The sequence below is a fragment of the Idiotropiscis lumnitzeri genome, chromosome 1 (genome assembly GCF_059441095.1).
Source record: "Idiotropiscis lumnitzeri isolate Australia: NSW breed Sydney's pygmy pipehorse chromosome 1, RoL_Ilum_1.0, whole genome shotgun sequence".
Classification (NCBI taxonomy): domain Eukaryota; kingdom Metazoa; phylum Chordata; class Actinopteri; order Syngnathiformes; family Syngnathidae; genus Idiotropiscis; species Idiotropiscis lumnitzeri.
Window position 1 is genome coordinate 16398752 of NC_142391.1, and position 15190 is coordinate 16413941.

Below are 15190 nucleotides of genomic sequence, written 5' to 3' on the forward strand. Positions count from 1 at the left end.
TATCAGGTCGTGGGAATTTGTCTGTGTGTGTGGATGTGTCTTGTGTTTGTTGGGTGAGTGGCGGCAGGTCATCCTTTTTTGTTGTAATTGGGATGTTTTTATTGCACAGCGCTTCGAGCTGCATTTTATGTATGAAAAGTGCTATGTAAAAAATAATTTGATTTGCTCATCCTTGTCCTGTTAACTAAACAATTGAATTCATTGTGCTTGTATCGTTTCGAGAGGTTACAAATTGCAATTCCATCCAATTTGGATGTACGGTAATAATCCTAATCCATAACGAGTGCAGGAGACGCCATTGGTTGATAGGTTCCTGGTGACATTCTGTAGACAAAAGTATTGAAACCCCTTGCCATTATGCTCCTGTCGGAGGGGAACATATTTTAATGCAAATCTATTTGTATACTATTGGTCACTCCCCTTTTATTGATACCAAATTCAAGTGTTAAAAATAGCTTGAGCATTTAACAATACAATGTTTAATACCAAAATGTTTTTTTTTCCTCATTAAAAATAATTATTTTGGAGTTATGAGGGTTCCATTTCATTCAATTTTATGATTTAAAAAAAAAACAATTTAGTGTGGGCTATTTGACGCTCAATTTATATATGCTGATTTAATAACATGTAAAAGTTAAGTCATTTCCCTCATTTTTGTCTTCCTTGCCACTTTGTCACTAAACCTGAGCTCAGATTTCCTTACGTTTCAGGGGATATTTGGAGTGGCGGGAGTGGGAAGTGGAAAAGACCTCAAGTGGTCACACTCTGTTGGTCAACTAAAACAGAAGTCTTGTCTCCATCACCTGACAACACTCGGCCGGCACTAAAGAGTTGCAGGAATGTGACCGCAGCACGCTCCAAAAGTCGTCGTTCTAATCTTAAAAGATGTTCAAGCCAGTCGAGAAACCCATGTGTAGTAGTGGGAACTGTCGCTCCAGAAAGTTAGAAAAGGAAGGAGAGATTGGAGTTATTTGCCACACATCCCAATTGGGTCTGTTTTTTTTTTCGCAGTGGGGAAGATAAGATGAGCTGGACAATGCAGCCATTGTCCTCAAATTTGTGTGGAAGCAATTCCCACACAAAACCAAACCAAGGGGGAGTCCGAAGAATTCCGCGTGTCACTCTTTGAAAAATCCCCTTTGAAGGTCCAAACAGCAGGTGGAGGCCAGACTGGTCAGTGTATGACTTATTGACCTGCTAAAAGTCAATTATTGACCTTGACATGCTCACAGCCTTCATTGTGTTTTAAACTGAAGCGACTTGACTGTCACTATAGCAACCTCATAGCCCTATTCATTTGTTTACCAAAATGTCTTTGCAAAGTTGCACACGCCCGAAGTGGACATGCCAAGCATGTTCCCTTCATAAATTTACTTCATTTCGGCTAATTTAAGGTTAACTACAAAAGGTAAGTGGCCAACATTCAGATATCAAGTTTCAGGACTGAAACAAAGACCAGCAACCTAAGTGTCGTTGAAGAACATTGATTTATATTACCACTGTCCTAACCCCTCCTGTGAGTGCATTTAACCTTTTTTTTTTTTTTTAAACATTTGAGTTCAGATGACTAGCTTTGACAACTTGTTGCATTTTCTAGCAGTCCAAGACATCTGGTTTGGAGGAATAATGTCAAAGTCGGTGGGCTATGTTGATCATCTTGAGTACGGCCGCAAGCACATATTTGTCATGTGTCCCATTCAATGGTTGAGTAAAAGTGGGCCACATCAAAAGTCCTTCTGGACAGCTTAAGCTACTCAATTTCTTCTCCATCCGATTAGCCTAATTTTACTGGACTGAGTAAATAGCTTCAACTTAGAGCTTAATACAAGACTCTTGGAATGATACCAGAGCTGTCCAAGTCCAGTTAAGCACCTTAAATATCCATTAAATTAGTTTCCAAATCAGCAAAGAACACTAGGTGGCTTCTACTAACTACACTACCGATTCGGCTTAAATTAAATTACAGTGCATAAAACCCAAGTGAAAAAAAAATTCAGGCAAAGTCACCAAGTTGAATGTTTATTGAATTTACAAAATGTTTCAAGACTTAAAACGCACTCAAATATTTCAGAATTCCCAAGTTACAAAGTTTAGCTTTATTTTTTTTTAACTGGCATCCTTAAAAAAAAGTGAGGGTGGGGGAGAAATGGGGGGGCAGACACTCACTAGACATTAAGACAAAGACATCACCAATTATTAGACAGCACACAGTGCGTTACTTCCTGGTGATAGTCCAGTCCATGCGAGACTGCCACTAGGACTTGCACTACTGGACAAAACAGCAGCAGCTGCACTTCAGAACGTCAAACTCCAGGTGTCTCTTCTTTGGATAAGCCAGGCAGCAAGGCTGTTAAATTATTCTTGATGTCCAGTGAAGTAGCCACGACAGCACTCATCACCATCACCACATACTGTGGAAAAGAGGGGCCAAGGCGAGGGCCAGCGTCAGGAAGAGCGGGTCGTTGATCCTGGAGCATGCGTTCTTCTCAGTCATGTTGCCAGTTGTTGGCCTCATGGTGGCTGCAGCCAAAGTTGTATTCACAGATGAATAGGTGGTGTTCTGTCCATTGACCACCTGCAACACAAACAGCCCAATAAGTTTAGGCTGCTTATAAACCCCATTTCTCAATAAAGCTCTTAGGGGGCATTGGTACCATTGTCAAATTAAATAAAAAAAACACCGACTTAAAAAAAAACAAAAAAACAATTAACCCCCTTTACCCTACCACTTAAAACTGTTAAAAAAGGCGGAGCTCAATGTCTGAATTGTTAAACCATAAAAAGGCATGCCTGGGGTTTTATGGATTTTAAATATGCATTCCTTAAGTTAAAAGAAAAAAAAATACTGTTGGATGAGAATTTCAGTGGGAGTTGGAATTTAACAAGTTTAGCCCAAACCTAACCAGAGGTAGACCTGCATGGGTCTCAAATGACTCATACGCGTACAATTCTTCCGAATTGTATCTCTGAGTAACAGAAAAAAAAAAAAGAGTCCCCTTTCAACTTACAAATAACCCAAACCATTTTTAACAACCACAAGTCAAAGGCAAAAGCCTCGTTAACAACAAATGAACGGAACCTGCTTCATCTCGTTAGAAGCAGCGCCACTCCCAGTTGAGTTGGAAAAAAAAAGTGTTAATCAATCAAGAAAAAAAAATTGAAATAAATCTTTCAAACTTACATGTGCTGCAAGTGCAAGAACCACAAGGAGAACGCCAAAGAAAGCAACACACAGCTTCATCTTGTTGGGAGTGTAACGAGACTTGAGCGTCTGCAAGCCAATGAAGGTAGATGAGTGGCAAGATGAGGTGACGTGGGGGGCTCGGCCTCTATTTATACGCCAGAAGACGTCACGTTGCGACGCCTGCTGTGAATTCACGTGCTGTCGGCAGTGTTTTGCTTGTTTCATGTAAAATGTTTTATTTTGGATTTATTTGACTGACATAAGTTTTATCATTGAATTTATGCAAAAAACTAAATTAATTTGAATTAAAGAAATTCAAATGTTACTTTTATAACACAGAGTCACTATATGATACTTCAACTTAATCGTCATTGTTGGAGCCTCCATAATTTCTACTGCACTGCCTGATAAAAAAAACATTCAAGGGCTAAATTATTAAAATGACAGTATTTAAGGAAGTTTGCTTTTTTTATGTAAAATTATCAATAGCGCCCTCTTTTGGTTATTTTTAGTTTGGTTATTTTGTCCAAATCGGTTTTCCGTAGTTGTCCTCTTTTTATTTCTTCCGGTCGAAACAACTTGACTTCAATAGTTCGTATTAAAACGCCACAGGGTTCGGTCACAACACAGGGAAATTGCAGCCATTTATTTCCCCCGAAGTTTTACTCCACCTCCATGCTGCTGTGCCGTGTTTCGGCCGTAAGCCGGACGCTAACGAGATGGGGACGGAGGTCACACCGAGGAGGTGGCCTCCCCCACCGGTCCTTCTTGTGTAGCTCTAGCCGCTGTCATGGTGTGTCTGCGGGCGAGGGTAGCACTCAGTCCGCAGAGTCAGGCTCTGCTCAGGGACTGTACCGGGACACCGTGCTCCTTCCCCGGACGGACTTTCCTATGAAACTGACAGGACAGAAGCTGCTTGACAGAGAAGTCGAGATTCAGGAGGTACGACAGACCAGCCTTGGACAAATTTACAGTCCAAAAACCTTCGAGATGTTTCATGACTTCTTTTTTGACGGCATGAGTCACATTATAGTACTGCAGTAGTCTGGACCTCTTTTATTTGTGTTGACAATTGTGTCGTCAGTTTGGCATGAAACACGTGCAATAAGACATTGTTATTACAATATACCAGAAGGCACAATTTAAAATACATTCAGGTGAACTTTCAATTTTGTTTTTGTTAACCTATTTGGCTGCTGGATGACGCAGTAAAGCTACATTGCAAACTTCAACTGTAACTAATTGTTAAATACTGACTTAATTATTTCATTGACAATGTCAATTAACAAATAAATACAGCTTAGTTAAATCTATCTATCGATCGCTGAGTACAATATGATCATCCTAGAAGTCGAGAGTTTGACAAATGTGTTTAGAACAATTGAATGTTTGGCTTCACTATATTGAATGAACAATTGTATATCTATATTGTATGCATTTGTTTGCACACGTGCGCATATATTATATATATATGTTTTTGTCACACCATCAGCTACACGTTCTAACATCTTCGTATGTGTTTTGCTCATAGAAGTGTGGGTTTGCAAGTTTGTATACCTGGCAGAGCAAGAGGAAGGCCAAGAAGTTTTGCCTCCACGATGGACCCCCATATGCCAATGGAGACCCACACGTTGGACATGCGCTGAACAAGGTTAACAGTTTGTCATATTTTTCCCTGTTGCTCACTCTCATAGTTCGGGGTGTATATTTTTATGATTTTAATGATAATACTCATAATGATACTGCTTATTGAGCAGGTACTTTTTTTGTTTAGAAAAAACATCAACACTAATGTTAGAATTTACGCAGATTTTTTTAGGTTATTTTTTTCAAGTATGAGTGAACTTGTCTTTTACCTCCAAAATAGTCAAATAAATTCAAGAACACAATAATTTACAGACCAAGAAATGTTTGGAACAATTCTCTAATATACTATCAAACATAATATGAACAATTATTGTAAAATATTGCTATTGGAGAGCTCATCCCCTGCGGTCAATTGTGATTGATTTTTGTAGTAGCATGGATATTTTATTGCTAGGTAGGAATTAGATCAGAGAATTGTAAAACGATGTAGTGGTATTTACTGTAAAGAAAAGTAACATTAATTACTAATTGACCTAAAAATAAAATGAGGAGTGCATTCATATGGATAAGATGGATGACCAAGAACTGTGGCATTACATCAATTCCAAATATTCATTCCTTTGATCCAGATCCTGAAAGACATCCATAACCGTTTTGAGATGCTGAGAGGTCGACAGGTTCACTACATCCCGGGCTGGGACTGCCACGGTCTTCCCATTGAGCTGAAAGCTCTGGGCGAGCTGGGTGCCGTGGATCTCAACCCTCTGCAGATCAGGCACAAGGGTAGGAAAGAAATGCAAGTGGCGATGTAAACTTGCGGTGTGTTGGATTTGTTTCGCTTTGTTTCTATGCAGCTCGTCAGTTTGCAAAGGGGGCCATAGAGCGTCAGAAGGCTGCTTTCCAGCGATGGGGGGTGATGGCTGACTGGGGCCAGTGCTACTACACCTATGATGGTGCCTATGAGGCTGCTCAGCTCAAAGTGTTCCAGGAGATGCATGGCAAGGTGGGTCATTAAAAAAAATATGAACATAATTCTTTGTTCTTTTTCCCTTTTTTAAATTTTTTTTTTACATTTTTTGTTTGCATAAAAATGTCCCCATATAGCTAAATTGCATACAAAAAAGTCTTTTAGCCAAGTACTGTACTTAATTGTTTGGGGAGTGTGTGTGTGTTTTGTACAGTTTTTATGTCCCATTGTTATTTTATCATTCCCAAATAACGCTCCATCTCCCCCGCACCCCCAATGAAGACAAGCGTTATAGCTAAAGAATGGATGATGAAAACTTTGATGCTTAGTGGTTTCGTCTGCTTTAGTTTTACGGAAAGTTGTCAACAATTTGAAATGCTCATTTCGGTACTTCCAATTGTAAGATTGGAGAGGGACAACGCATTTTCTTTGCTGAGTGCTGTTTTTGCTTATGTTTGCTTCCTTGGTTCCCATAGGGGCTCATCTATCAAGATTACAAGCCTGTTTTTTGGTCTCCTTCATCAAGGTATGAAGATTTTTGGAGTATAATTTGCCTCATGAAGCCTTGGAAAGTTGTTTATTAAAGGATGAACAAAAAAAGCAATGTTATTTACAACTTATGTCTCGGAAGATCAAAGCCTTCAGGCCTGCCGCACACTGCTCGATGGGGTTAAACTCGACTGAATGGTCGCACAGTCTGTGGAGTTCAGCGACGGGTTTTGCTGCAATTCACTGAACAACAGCCCAGCAGTTACGGCCAATCCTTAATGCAATGTTGTATTACCTGAAATTTCGCAAGCAAAATCTACATTTTAGGGTACATGTGAGATTCAGCCGGCCACTGGCAAGTCGTACCGTTAAAGAACATAGCGGTAAATCGGTGGGCAACTGGTTAACACGATGACCTCACAGTGCAGATTTCGTGGGATCACGAAGGCTTCGTCCTTCCTGTGTGGAGTTTGCATGTTCTCCCTGTGCCTGCGTGGGTTTCCTCCGGGTACTCCGGTTTCCTCCCACATTCCAAAAATATGTATGGTAGATTAATTGAACACTCTAAATTATCCCTAGGTGCGAGTGTGAGCGCGAATGGTTGTCTGTCGTTGTGTGCCCTGCGATTGGCTGGCAACCAGTTCAGGGTGTCCCCCGCCTACTGCCCAAAGATAGCTGGGATAGGCTTTACTGCGTCATCCTGCAGCTAAATAGGTTAACAAAAACAAAATTGAAAGTTTTTTTTTTTTTTTTAAAGCACAGCCTATGTTTCTTGATCCGATCGTTTCATACCTGCGTTGTTAGAACTGCCTTAGCCGAGGCAGAACTGGAGTACAACCCTGAGCATCTCAGCAAAGCCATCTACGTCACATTTCCGCTGGTCTCACTGCCGCCCAACATGGCATCTAAAGCAGGTAATGTCAACATTCACATGGAGAAAACCGCATTGTTTGCATTTGGCGGATTATCGCTTAAAATGTCGGTGAGTTTCTGTCTTGACATTTGTGTATCTGCAGGTCAGGGCGATGTTTCTGTACTGGTGTGGACCACGCAGCCTTGGACTATCCCTGCTAACCAGGCGGTCTGCTACATGCCAAATGCCCAGTAAGCTGCAGCGCTAAATTTCCTGCATGCGCAAATGTTTCGGCAATGGAGCGATGACTACAAACACTAGTTCAAAATGCCATTAAGCACTGGTTTTGGTGCTGTAGCCATTTCAAATAATGTTTATGCAACAATTGGCTTGGCTTCTTTCAATTTTGGGGTTTGAAAATGTCATGCATTAGCAAATAAAGGGAGAGTTGCTGATTGTTGCTATATTGTAAAGCGAACGCCCATTTATGGTGGGGAATACATTGCAGAGTGCACATCTGCGATAGAGACTGTCTAGTGTTTTTTATTTTTATTTATTTATTATTTTTTGTGCTGCTTTTCACTCTCTCATTGTCAACGAGTGGAAGATTATTGTGTCACATCACATTGAGGAAAGGAACAGACTTGTTTGTAGAGTTCTCCAAATAAGCAGTCAAGTTTACTTGACTTAATAAAAAGATTATTTTCAAGACAGTCTGCTAGCTTAGTGCTAACACAAAGTCGGAAATGCCACAAGTGAGCTAACAAAAATAAGCAGAGGTGTTGCGGTAATTATCAAACTTCAAACAATTGTGACTTTAACACATCCACGATTATTACTGGAGCTCAGTTGGACTTCAGGACCTTCACTGGCTCTTCTTCTTGCTCTTAATTATGCAGCATCTCTTCTGCTGGAGTGCTGCTGGCCTGTTGCAGTGTTGTGTTCATTTATGCGACCACATCGTAACAACCAGCAATGAACACTGAATACAATGAGGAAGTGGTGACGATGTAAATGGTTTTTATTGCGCAGCGTCACATGAATGGAAATAGTTCCGTTGTGAATAAAACAGGGAAAAAAATAAAATGAATTCCTCCGATTGCATTTCGAATTAGTATTCGGTCAGATTTGTTATGTGCGCAGAGTTACAAACAGCACGACGTGTAACAGCTTGGTGGTGTGATGTATTTACAGGTACTCTGTGGTGAGGAGGAAAGACGACTCTAAACTGCTCTTAGTGGCCGCTGAACGCTCTGTCAGTATGGCAGCAGTGTTGGGAACAGAACTGGAGAGTGTCGCCACCTTCACTGGTAGCACCCAAGCACGCACTTGTCCCAAAAAAAACAAATCTCACATGCATGTCTGGTATCCCAACATTAGGATCAGAACTAGAGGGTGGGATCTGCAAGCATCCCACTATTCCTGACAAGGAAGTACCACTCCTGCCCGCCAATCATGTGACAATGGCAAAAGGAACAGGATTGGTCCACACGGCACCAGCTCACGGCATGGAGGATTACAGCGTGGCGTCTCAGTTCAAACTCCCGGTGGTAGGTCCTACTTAGTGAGGCGGAATAAGCAACATCAGCGAGAGAAGCCCAACGGTGCTCGACGTGGATTCAACTGTTGTGGTTCTATTGAAGGAGTGTATGGTGGACGAGGATGGCAAGTTCACAGAGCTGGCAGGACCAGGGCTCCAGCATCTGCCTGTGTTTAAAGAAGGCACTGAAAAAGGTGCTGAGAAAGCATTCTTTTTGTTGTCTGGGATTAGGATGACGTGCGGTTCTTCTTTCTCTCTGTCTTCATGTGTTAGTGATCTGCATGCTGAAGGAATGTGGAGCTTTGGCCAAAGAGGAGGATTGCGTTCATAGTTACCCGTACGATTGGAGGACGAAGCAGCCTGTTGTTATCCGGCCCAGCAAACAGTGGTTTATTAACACAGGGTCACTCAAAGACAAGGCAAAGGTCAAGAGTTGTGAATTGTTTTCAATCTCTCTTGTTGTTGTTGTTGTGTTAAAAGATCTGCTTGTGTGTCCAGGACGCCCTGCAAAAGGTTCGTGTTTTACCGGAGTCTGCACGGAGCAGCCTTGTGACCATGTTGGACCGACGCACTTACTGGTGCATCTCACGGCAGCGCAGCTGGGGAGTCCCCATCCCGGTCTTCTACCACCGAGAGACTGGCGAGGCGCTCATCAACAAGTAATGCTATGCGCACAATAGCCGGCATCGCCGTGCAATATAAAAAGTTTGAAAGGCGTGCGGTGTGTGGCTTTCCTGTCTGTGCAGACACACAGTGTCCCATATAGCGACTCTCTTCAAGGAAAAAGGCAGTGACTGTTGGTGGGAGCTTCCAATCGACACTTTACTGCCAGCAGATGTGCTCAAGAAGGTGGGTGGGGCAAAATGTGTGTCGCTAGACGCTTCATTAGGGACACCTGCATGTTTAATGACATTCAATACAAGAGCTTGTTCAAAATTCTTTCTTTGTTGTTTATTGGTGGTCACGAGAAAACCAATATATTCCATGACCCATTGTGTTAATACAGAAAAATTATTTTGCTTTTCCAGTGTTTTGTTTTGATTTTGGCATTAGACAAATTCAGGACTTGTGGTTATGTTTAATATCAGCAGAACAACACAACAAGGCTGGGCATAAAGAGCCTTTTTGTATTTTTGTAAAATACATTCATCTTGAACTTATTAATTAATGATTAATTTATTCATCACGGTTTGCTACTCTTGTCATTTTCACTAGCTTATAATTGGCAGGTGAGTACGTTGTTCACTCTTTTTATGTCCTGAACAGAGTAAAGCTGGACCAGTAACTGATTATGTCCGTGGAGAGGACGTGCTTGACATCTGGTTTGACAGCGGAGCGTCGTGGGCAGCTGTCTTAGAAGGTAAAAGTCATTCTATCAGCTGCTAGTTTTTACGATGCAAAACCGCCTGGTGTTGGTGTCCTTGTTGTATATTTTACCAGAATAATCCATGATTCCTTCAGAGCAGCGATCGGTTAACTTTCACTTACTGGAAGCTACACTACCAACATGGCAATAAAATGAAACACTTTATCCGAAATTCTGCCTCAAAGATAAAAATGCCCCATTGTGATGGAAAGGTTTGTATTCTAACAATTACAGGAGTTTAGTTTCATCCCTACTCTGGTTTGAACCCAGTGGTAAAATATTAGTATGAAGAGCACCAAAAAAATCCAATGTTGTACTTCTGCTGTTGTGAAATGTCATGTCGGCAGCCGTGTGATCATAAAATGGTTGGAGAAACTCACAGCTGGAATGTAAATTAACCATATTGTGATGTCTCAATGAATTAAAATTCACAGAGTTTTCCATTCCTAGAAATATGCAAATACAGCTGAAGATTTTTCATTTAATTGCACACTTGATGGTGGTTAGTCACTCCAGAGACAGACTCCAACATTTAAAAAGTCCGTTTTACATTACAAACCTCTCCTTAAAAGTCCGCTTCAAGGTTTCCAATGTTGGATTGTTGTCATTTTCAGAGGAGCTGCAGGGAGACTCTGAGGATTCTGAGTCTCGTCTCAGCTGGCTCCCGGCGCCACTGCTCAAACCGCTGGTCACAGGTTGTCGGCCCAATTTGCTTCATGGCCGACACACGGCCGGCTGGCTGTTCTCCTTTTGCAAGACTCTGGCTATCCTTGTTACTCCAAATGCTCGTTCTTCCTCACTTGGGCCTTAGTTGCAGATTACTGGTCCCCCATTGGTTAATTGCTTTCTGTTCCTCACCCTCCTTCGCATGCAGGACTCCTCCTGCTTTTGCCCACCACTGGCAAATAGCTGCACGTCTTTACCAGCAGTTTTCTGTGCAGACTGCTTGAGGATGAGGCAGACTGATGGTCTTGTCCTGAGGGGGCATTTTTCCAATTGCCTCTGATGTGACACGTTAACAGTTTTCGGTCAATCTGCTAACGGCTGTTGCCCTCTCGCTGCTGATATTTCCACGTTCCGTGCTCTGTGGACAAGAACTAACAGAAAAGCAAGCCTACTTTCAATGCGATTTCTATTGGTGGCATGACAGTGAGCAACTTTTGCTTTCCCCTAAAGAGACCGACTGCAGAGCAGACGCGTACGTGGAAGGGAAGGACCAGATCGGAGGTTGGTTTCAGTCGTCACTGCTCACCAGCGTCGCCGTCAGGAACAAGGCGCCTTACAAGTGAGTTTTTGGCAACATTATTAGAATTTTTTCAAGTCATAAGTATGTCAAAAACACAGCGAGACAATAAGTGGCAGTGAGAAATTGAATATAAATGGTTGTCTGTTTATAAAATGGGAAGTTAAGCGAACATTTTTTTTTTATTGAAAAAAAAACGTATATTTGTTCATCTAGCTATGAAAGCGTCATATAGTGAAATGCACATTAATTAAATGCTCTCCCACTAGATGGCAGAAGGAACAAGTGTATTGTTTCTATTTTTTATTTTCTGTTTGATGAAAAAATGTACCAATTCGCTTTTTGTTTTCTAGCTAAAGACAGTATTGCATTTAGACCACGTTGTGACATCTTGTTTCCAAGGTACTGTTGAAAGACAAAAGTAATCTTTTTCCTACATTATGAGGCATCAATAGGCAATTACAAACCCTTCTGGGTGTGAGCGTCAATAACTTAGATGATTATTTCAGTATACTCTGTTTATTATTTTGTATGTTTACTTCTTTTGACATTTTTGTTTGGTCGTGCTCCATGACTTTTTTTTATTTACTTATTTTTATTTTTTTGCAAAATATGTGCCTTGGTTACATAAAGGTTGGTCAACACTGGTTGTGTGAGTAGTCCATCATCTCCCCACAAACCTAAGGGCAAGCAACTTGTTTATAGAAAATGGATGGGTGGATCGATAGTGTCAAGTACGGTATTATAGTAAAAAAAAAAAACTCAAAATAATAACAACACAAAAGAGATGTGTCAGTCAATATACTGGTTGTTTAATCGTGTGTGTGTGTGTGCGCACATGTGTGAGCAGATCACTGGTGGTCCATGGGTTTGCAATCAATGAGAAGGGAGAGAAAATGTCCAAGTCTCTCGGGAATGTCGTGGATCCGGATGCAGTCATTAATGGAGGGAAGGTAAAAACAAAAGTCTCATCTCAGACCTGCTTTGAGGGCAGTTTCATCCCTGCATGCATGATTCCTGTAGCTCTATTTACGGAGTTCCTCAAATTGCAAGCCCTTTTAGAGTATTTCAGGCTGATCTACTCAACAACTCAACAATTTCAACACGGAACCTACCACAAGAGAGAGCGGATGGGGGTTTTTTTCCACCAGAAATTTTGTTTCTTGCTTTTTCCATGCTTAAGTAAGCAACATTCAAGAGTGGGTTGCTTTCACCAAAAGAGAAGGACTTTTATGGCAAAATACACCATTTATTTACAGCGATAAAATTCGAAAATGTGTGCGAGCGACGCTGACACTGCCATCTGCTGGCAACCCTTTGCCATCACAGTTACGTAGAAACTGGCTTCCACAGCTACCTGTTGAAAAACGTATGCAGTTAATGTTTGGATTGCAGTTGATAAATATAAACGTCCACAGCAGTGAATCAGTTAAAATTATGATTAAAAAAGCGTGATTATTATTATTATTTTTTTAATTATTACTTATTTTCCCAGTGGTGGAAATGACAGTTAGTCATTATTCCATCATTATTTCAGACCAGCTCGGTCTGTTGTTGGCAGTAACAGCCATATAAAATAAATAAATAAAAACTGCATGATGTTGTTGTACGTTCTCAACGCCGATTGGCTGTTCTTGCTGCCGCCGACTGACTGAGCCGGCCTGAAATAATGATAGAATGATGACTGACTAACCCCAACCCCCTGCCCACCTCTCCACTGTATTTTACAAAAACATTTGAACCTCTCATAGACATTGACTCTCGCTTTACCTTGCCCTGTCATGAATGCTTTAGAATCCCAACTGCTTTGTTTGGCAACAACGTGTTTCTTTATGTTGCGGTTTTCCTGCATCTTGACTTATTTTTCCTTCCACGTCCTCCCCTTCCTACTTCCCACATCACCAGGACGGCAGTATGCCAGCCTACGGGGCAGATGTGCTGCGATGGTGGGTGGCCGAGTCCAACATATTTTCTGAAGTTCAGATCGGACCTTTGGCCCTAAACTCGGCCCGAGAGAACATCAACAAGGTAGCCGTGCCATTGGTTGATATAGCGTTGCGCTGATCACCAACTCTCCAATTCCTTCAATTTTCTTATTCATCTCTAACAGCTCAGAAACACTTTGCGGTTCCTGCTGGGCAACATGCACGGTTTTGACCCGCGGACTCAGGCTGTGGAGGCCAAAGAGATGATGTACATTGATCAGTACATGTTGCACCTGCTGCGAGAGTTCAGCATGAAGGTAACGCATAATCATGATTTCTCACAGCACACGGTTGTCAGTGCACTTGCCTTGGCGGAGGTCTGCGCCCTACAGCTTTTGCTGTGAATTGTAATCCTTTTGAAGGTGACAGATGCTTACAGTGAGTTTGACGCTGGCCGAGTCATACGCCTCCTCCAAGCCTTCATGACCAGAGACCTCTCCAGCTTTTATTTCAGCATCATCAAAGACAGGTAATGTCCTTTCACAAGACGCTTTTATCACTCCCGCTGAAGAGACGCAACCCTAAACTCGATTTCGTGCCACTTCCTACCAGGTTATATTGCGATCCCGAGGACTCGCTAGGCCGAAGATCTTGTCAGACGGTCTTGGAGGAGATTCTGGATGGGGTGACAAGATCCATTGCCCCCATCTTGCCTCATCTAGCTGAAGACGTGTATGCTCATACACCAGGACATGACGGTGAGTAAAACGCACTGCAATCCGTTTGGGTCGGCCGAGCCGTCCAGGAAGCTAAATTGTCTTTGTGGGTCCTTGTGCAGAAGAGGAGACGCTATTTAGGAGCGGCTGGGTCAAATGCAGCTCTGTGTGGAGGCAACCAGGACTGGAGGAGGCGGTGGAGGGGGCGTGCGCCATCAGGGACTCCTTTTTGTCGTCTATTCCAGGCCAAAATGCGGCCCAGTATGACCTCACCATCGCCATTGAGCCTGGGCTCCTGTTTGAGCTTATGGAGGTAAGAGATCATGAAAGATGAAGATAATCCTATTTTTTTAATACAGAGAGATGACATTAAATTGAAAAAAGTATGTTAAATTGTATCTGTCATCCATCCATTCTTAATTGAACAACGTGAACACACTCTTGGCTTCACCTTTTAGTCTCTCCAAGAGGATCCCTCGTCCACCTCGTCCCAGCTGGTTGAGCTCATGATGGCAGCCCGGGTCAACCTGAGAAGCGCGGTGCCTCGTGACCTCCCGCCCGACACCCTCATGAGCCACGGCACATTCCTCATCAACTTGGAAGGTAAGACACCACGCCGCAACTCTTGTCAAAAAACAGTTAAGCCAACTTAGCGGCTTGCATACTCGTCAGGGTTTGTTCCAGCTTGCAAATGTTCGCCAAACGGTCACCAGGAAAAAAACAAAACAAAAACTGTTCGCAAACATTTGTGACCTTGACATGAAGGCGCATTTGCAAATGTTTGCCCCCTCTGTGTGATGGGGCCTTACTGACTGTACATGTGTGATCAGGTGGTGTTATTCGAGAGGAGAGCAGCTTCAGTATAGCAGCGGTGCCCACCTCCGCTGATCGGTGCCCGCGATGTAGACGCTACACCGCGACGTCACCAGATTGTCTGTGCCTACGCTGTCAGACTGTTCTCGCCAAAGCGCAGTAAGGGGGCAAAAACAGCCCATCGGCTTGCTGGTTATGTCCTCTTGCTTAAGAATCTTGTCACTCCCAAGAGCTTCCCAGAGACTTTAACACATCGTACTTATGATGCTGAGGTGGTTTACTGTATTTATAATGGAATGCACTGACTGAAGTTGAGTCCAAAAGGGAGCCAGTCAAAGGGCTGTTTTAGTTTTGTGTATATAAGTATGCAGGATGAGTTCACTACAAGTGTCACTATGTGATCATGACAGCAGTACATAAGGCCTTTCGTATAATAAATGTTTGTAAATTACACTTATGAGGGTAAAAGTACATTAAAACAAATTCAGTTGTATAAGTGTGTGTTTG

General features: G+C 42.3%; 1 protein-coding gene and 1 long non-coding RNA gene across 3 annotated transcripts; one reads left to right on the plus strand and one right to left on the minus strand.

Annotated features, from left to right (window-relative positions):
- Positions 1 to 2006: 2006 nt before the first annotated feature.
- On the minus strand, positions 2007 to 3321 carry LOC148343424 (uncharacterized). Its single transcript, XR_015845602.1, has 2 exons — positions 3182 to 3321; positions 2007 to 2575 (listed from the first exon to the last, which is right to left on the minus strand). It is a non-coding gene; the product is annotated as an uncharacterized LOC148343424 (long non-coding RNA).
- A 419-nt stretch (positions 3322 to 3740) lies between these two features.
- Positions 3741 to 15101, plus strand: iars2 (isoleucyl-tRNA synthetase 2, mitochondrial). 2 transcript variants are annotated; one of them, XM_088289853.1, is made up of 24 exons: positions 3741 to 4126; positions 4716 to 4835; positions 5401 to 5554; positions 5626 to 5774; positions 6215 to 6264; positions 7032 to 7141; positions 7244 to 7331; positions 8275 to 8390; positions 8461 to 8630; positions 8724 to 8814; positions 8894 to 9045; positions 9119 to 9279; positions 9367 to 9469; positions 9887 to 9980; positions 10601 to 10681; positions 11163 to 11271; positions 12080 to 12182; positions 13135 to 13257; positions 13340 to 13471; positions 13577 to 13683; positions 13767 to 13912; positions 13993 to 14183; positions 14329 to 14473; positions 14701 to 15101. In XM_088289853.1, exons 1-24 carry the CDS (start codon positions 3860 to 3862, stop codon positions 14844 to 14846), a joined length of 3108 nt encoding a protein of 1035 aa, XP_088145979.1. In that variant the 5' UTR covers positions 3741 to 3859; the 3' UTR covers positions 14847 to 15101. The 2 variants fall into 2 exon arrangements, with proteins under 2 accessions (XP_088145979.1, XP_088146065.1); XM_088289939.1 differs by lacking the exon at positions 10601 to 10681.
- The last annotated feature ends 89 nt before the right edge of the window (positions 15102 to 15190 follow it).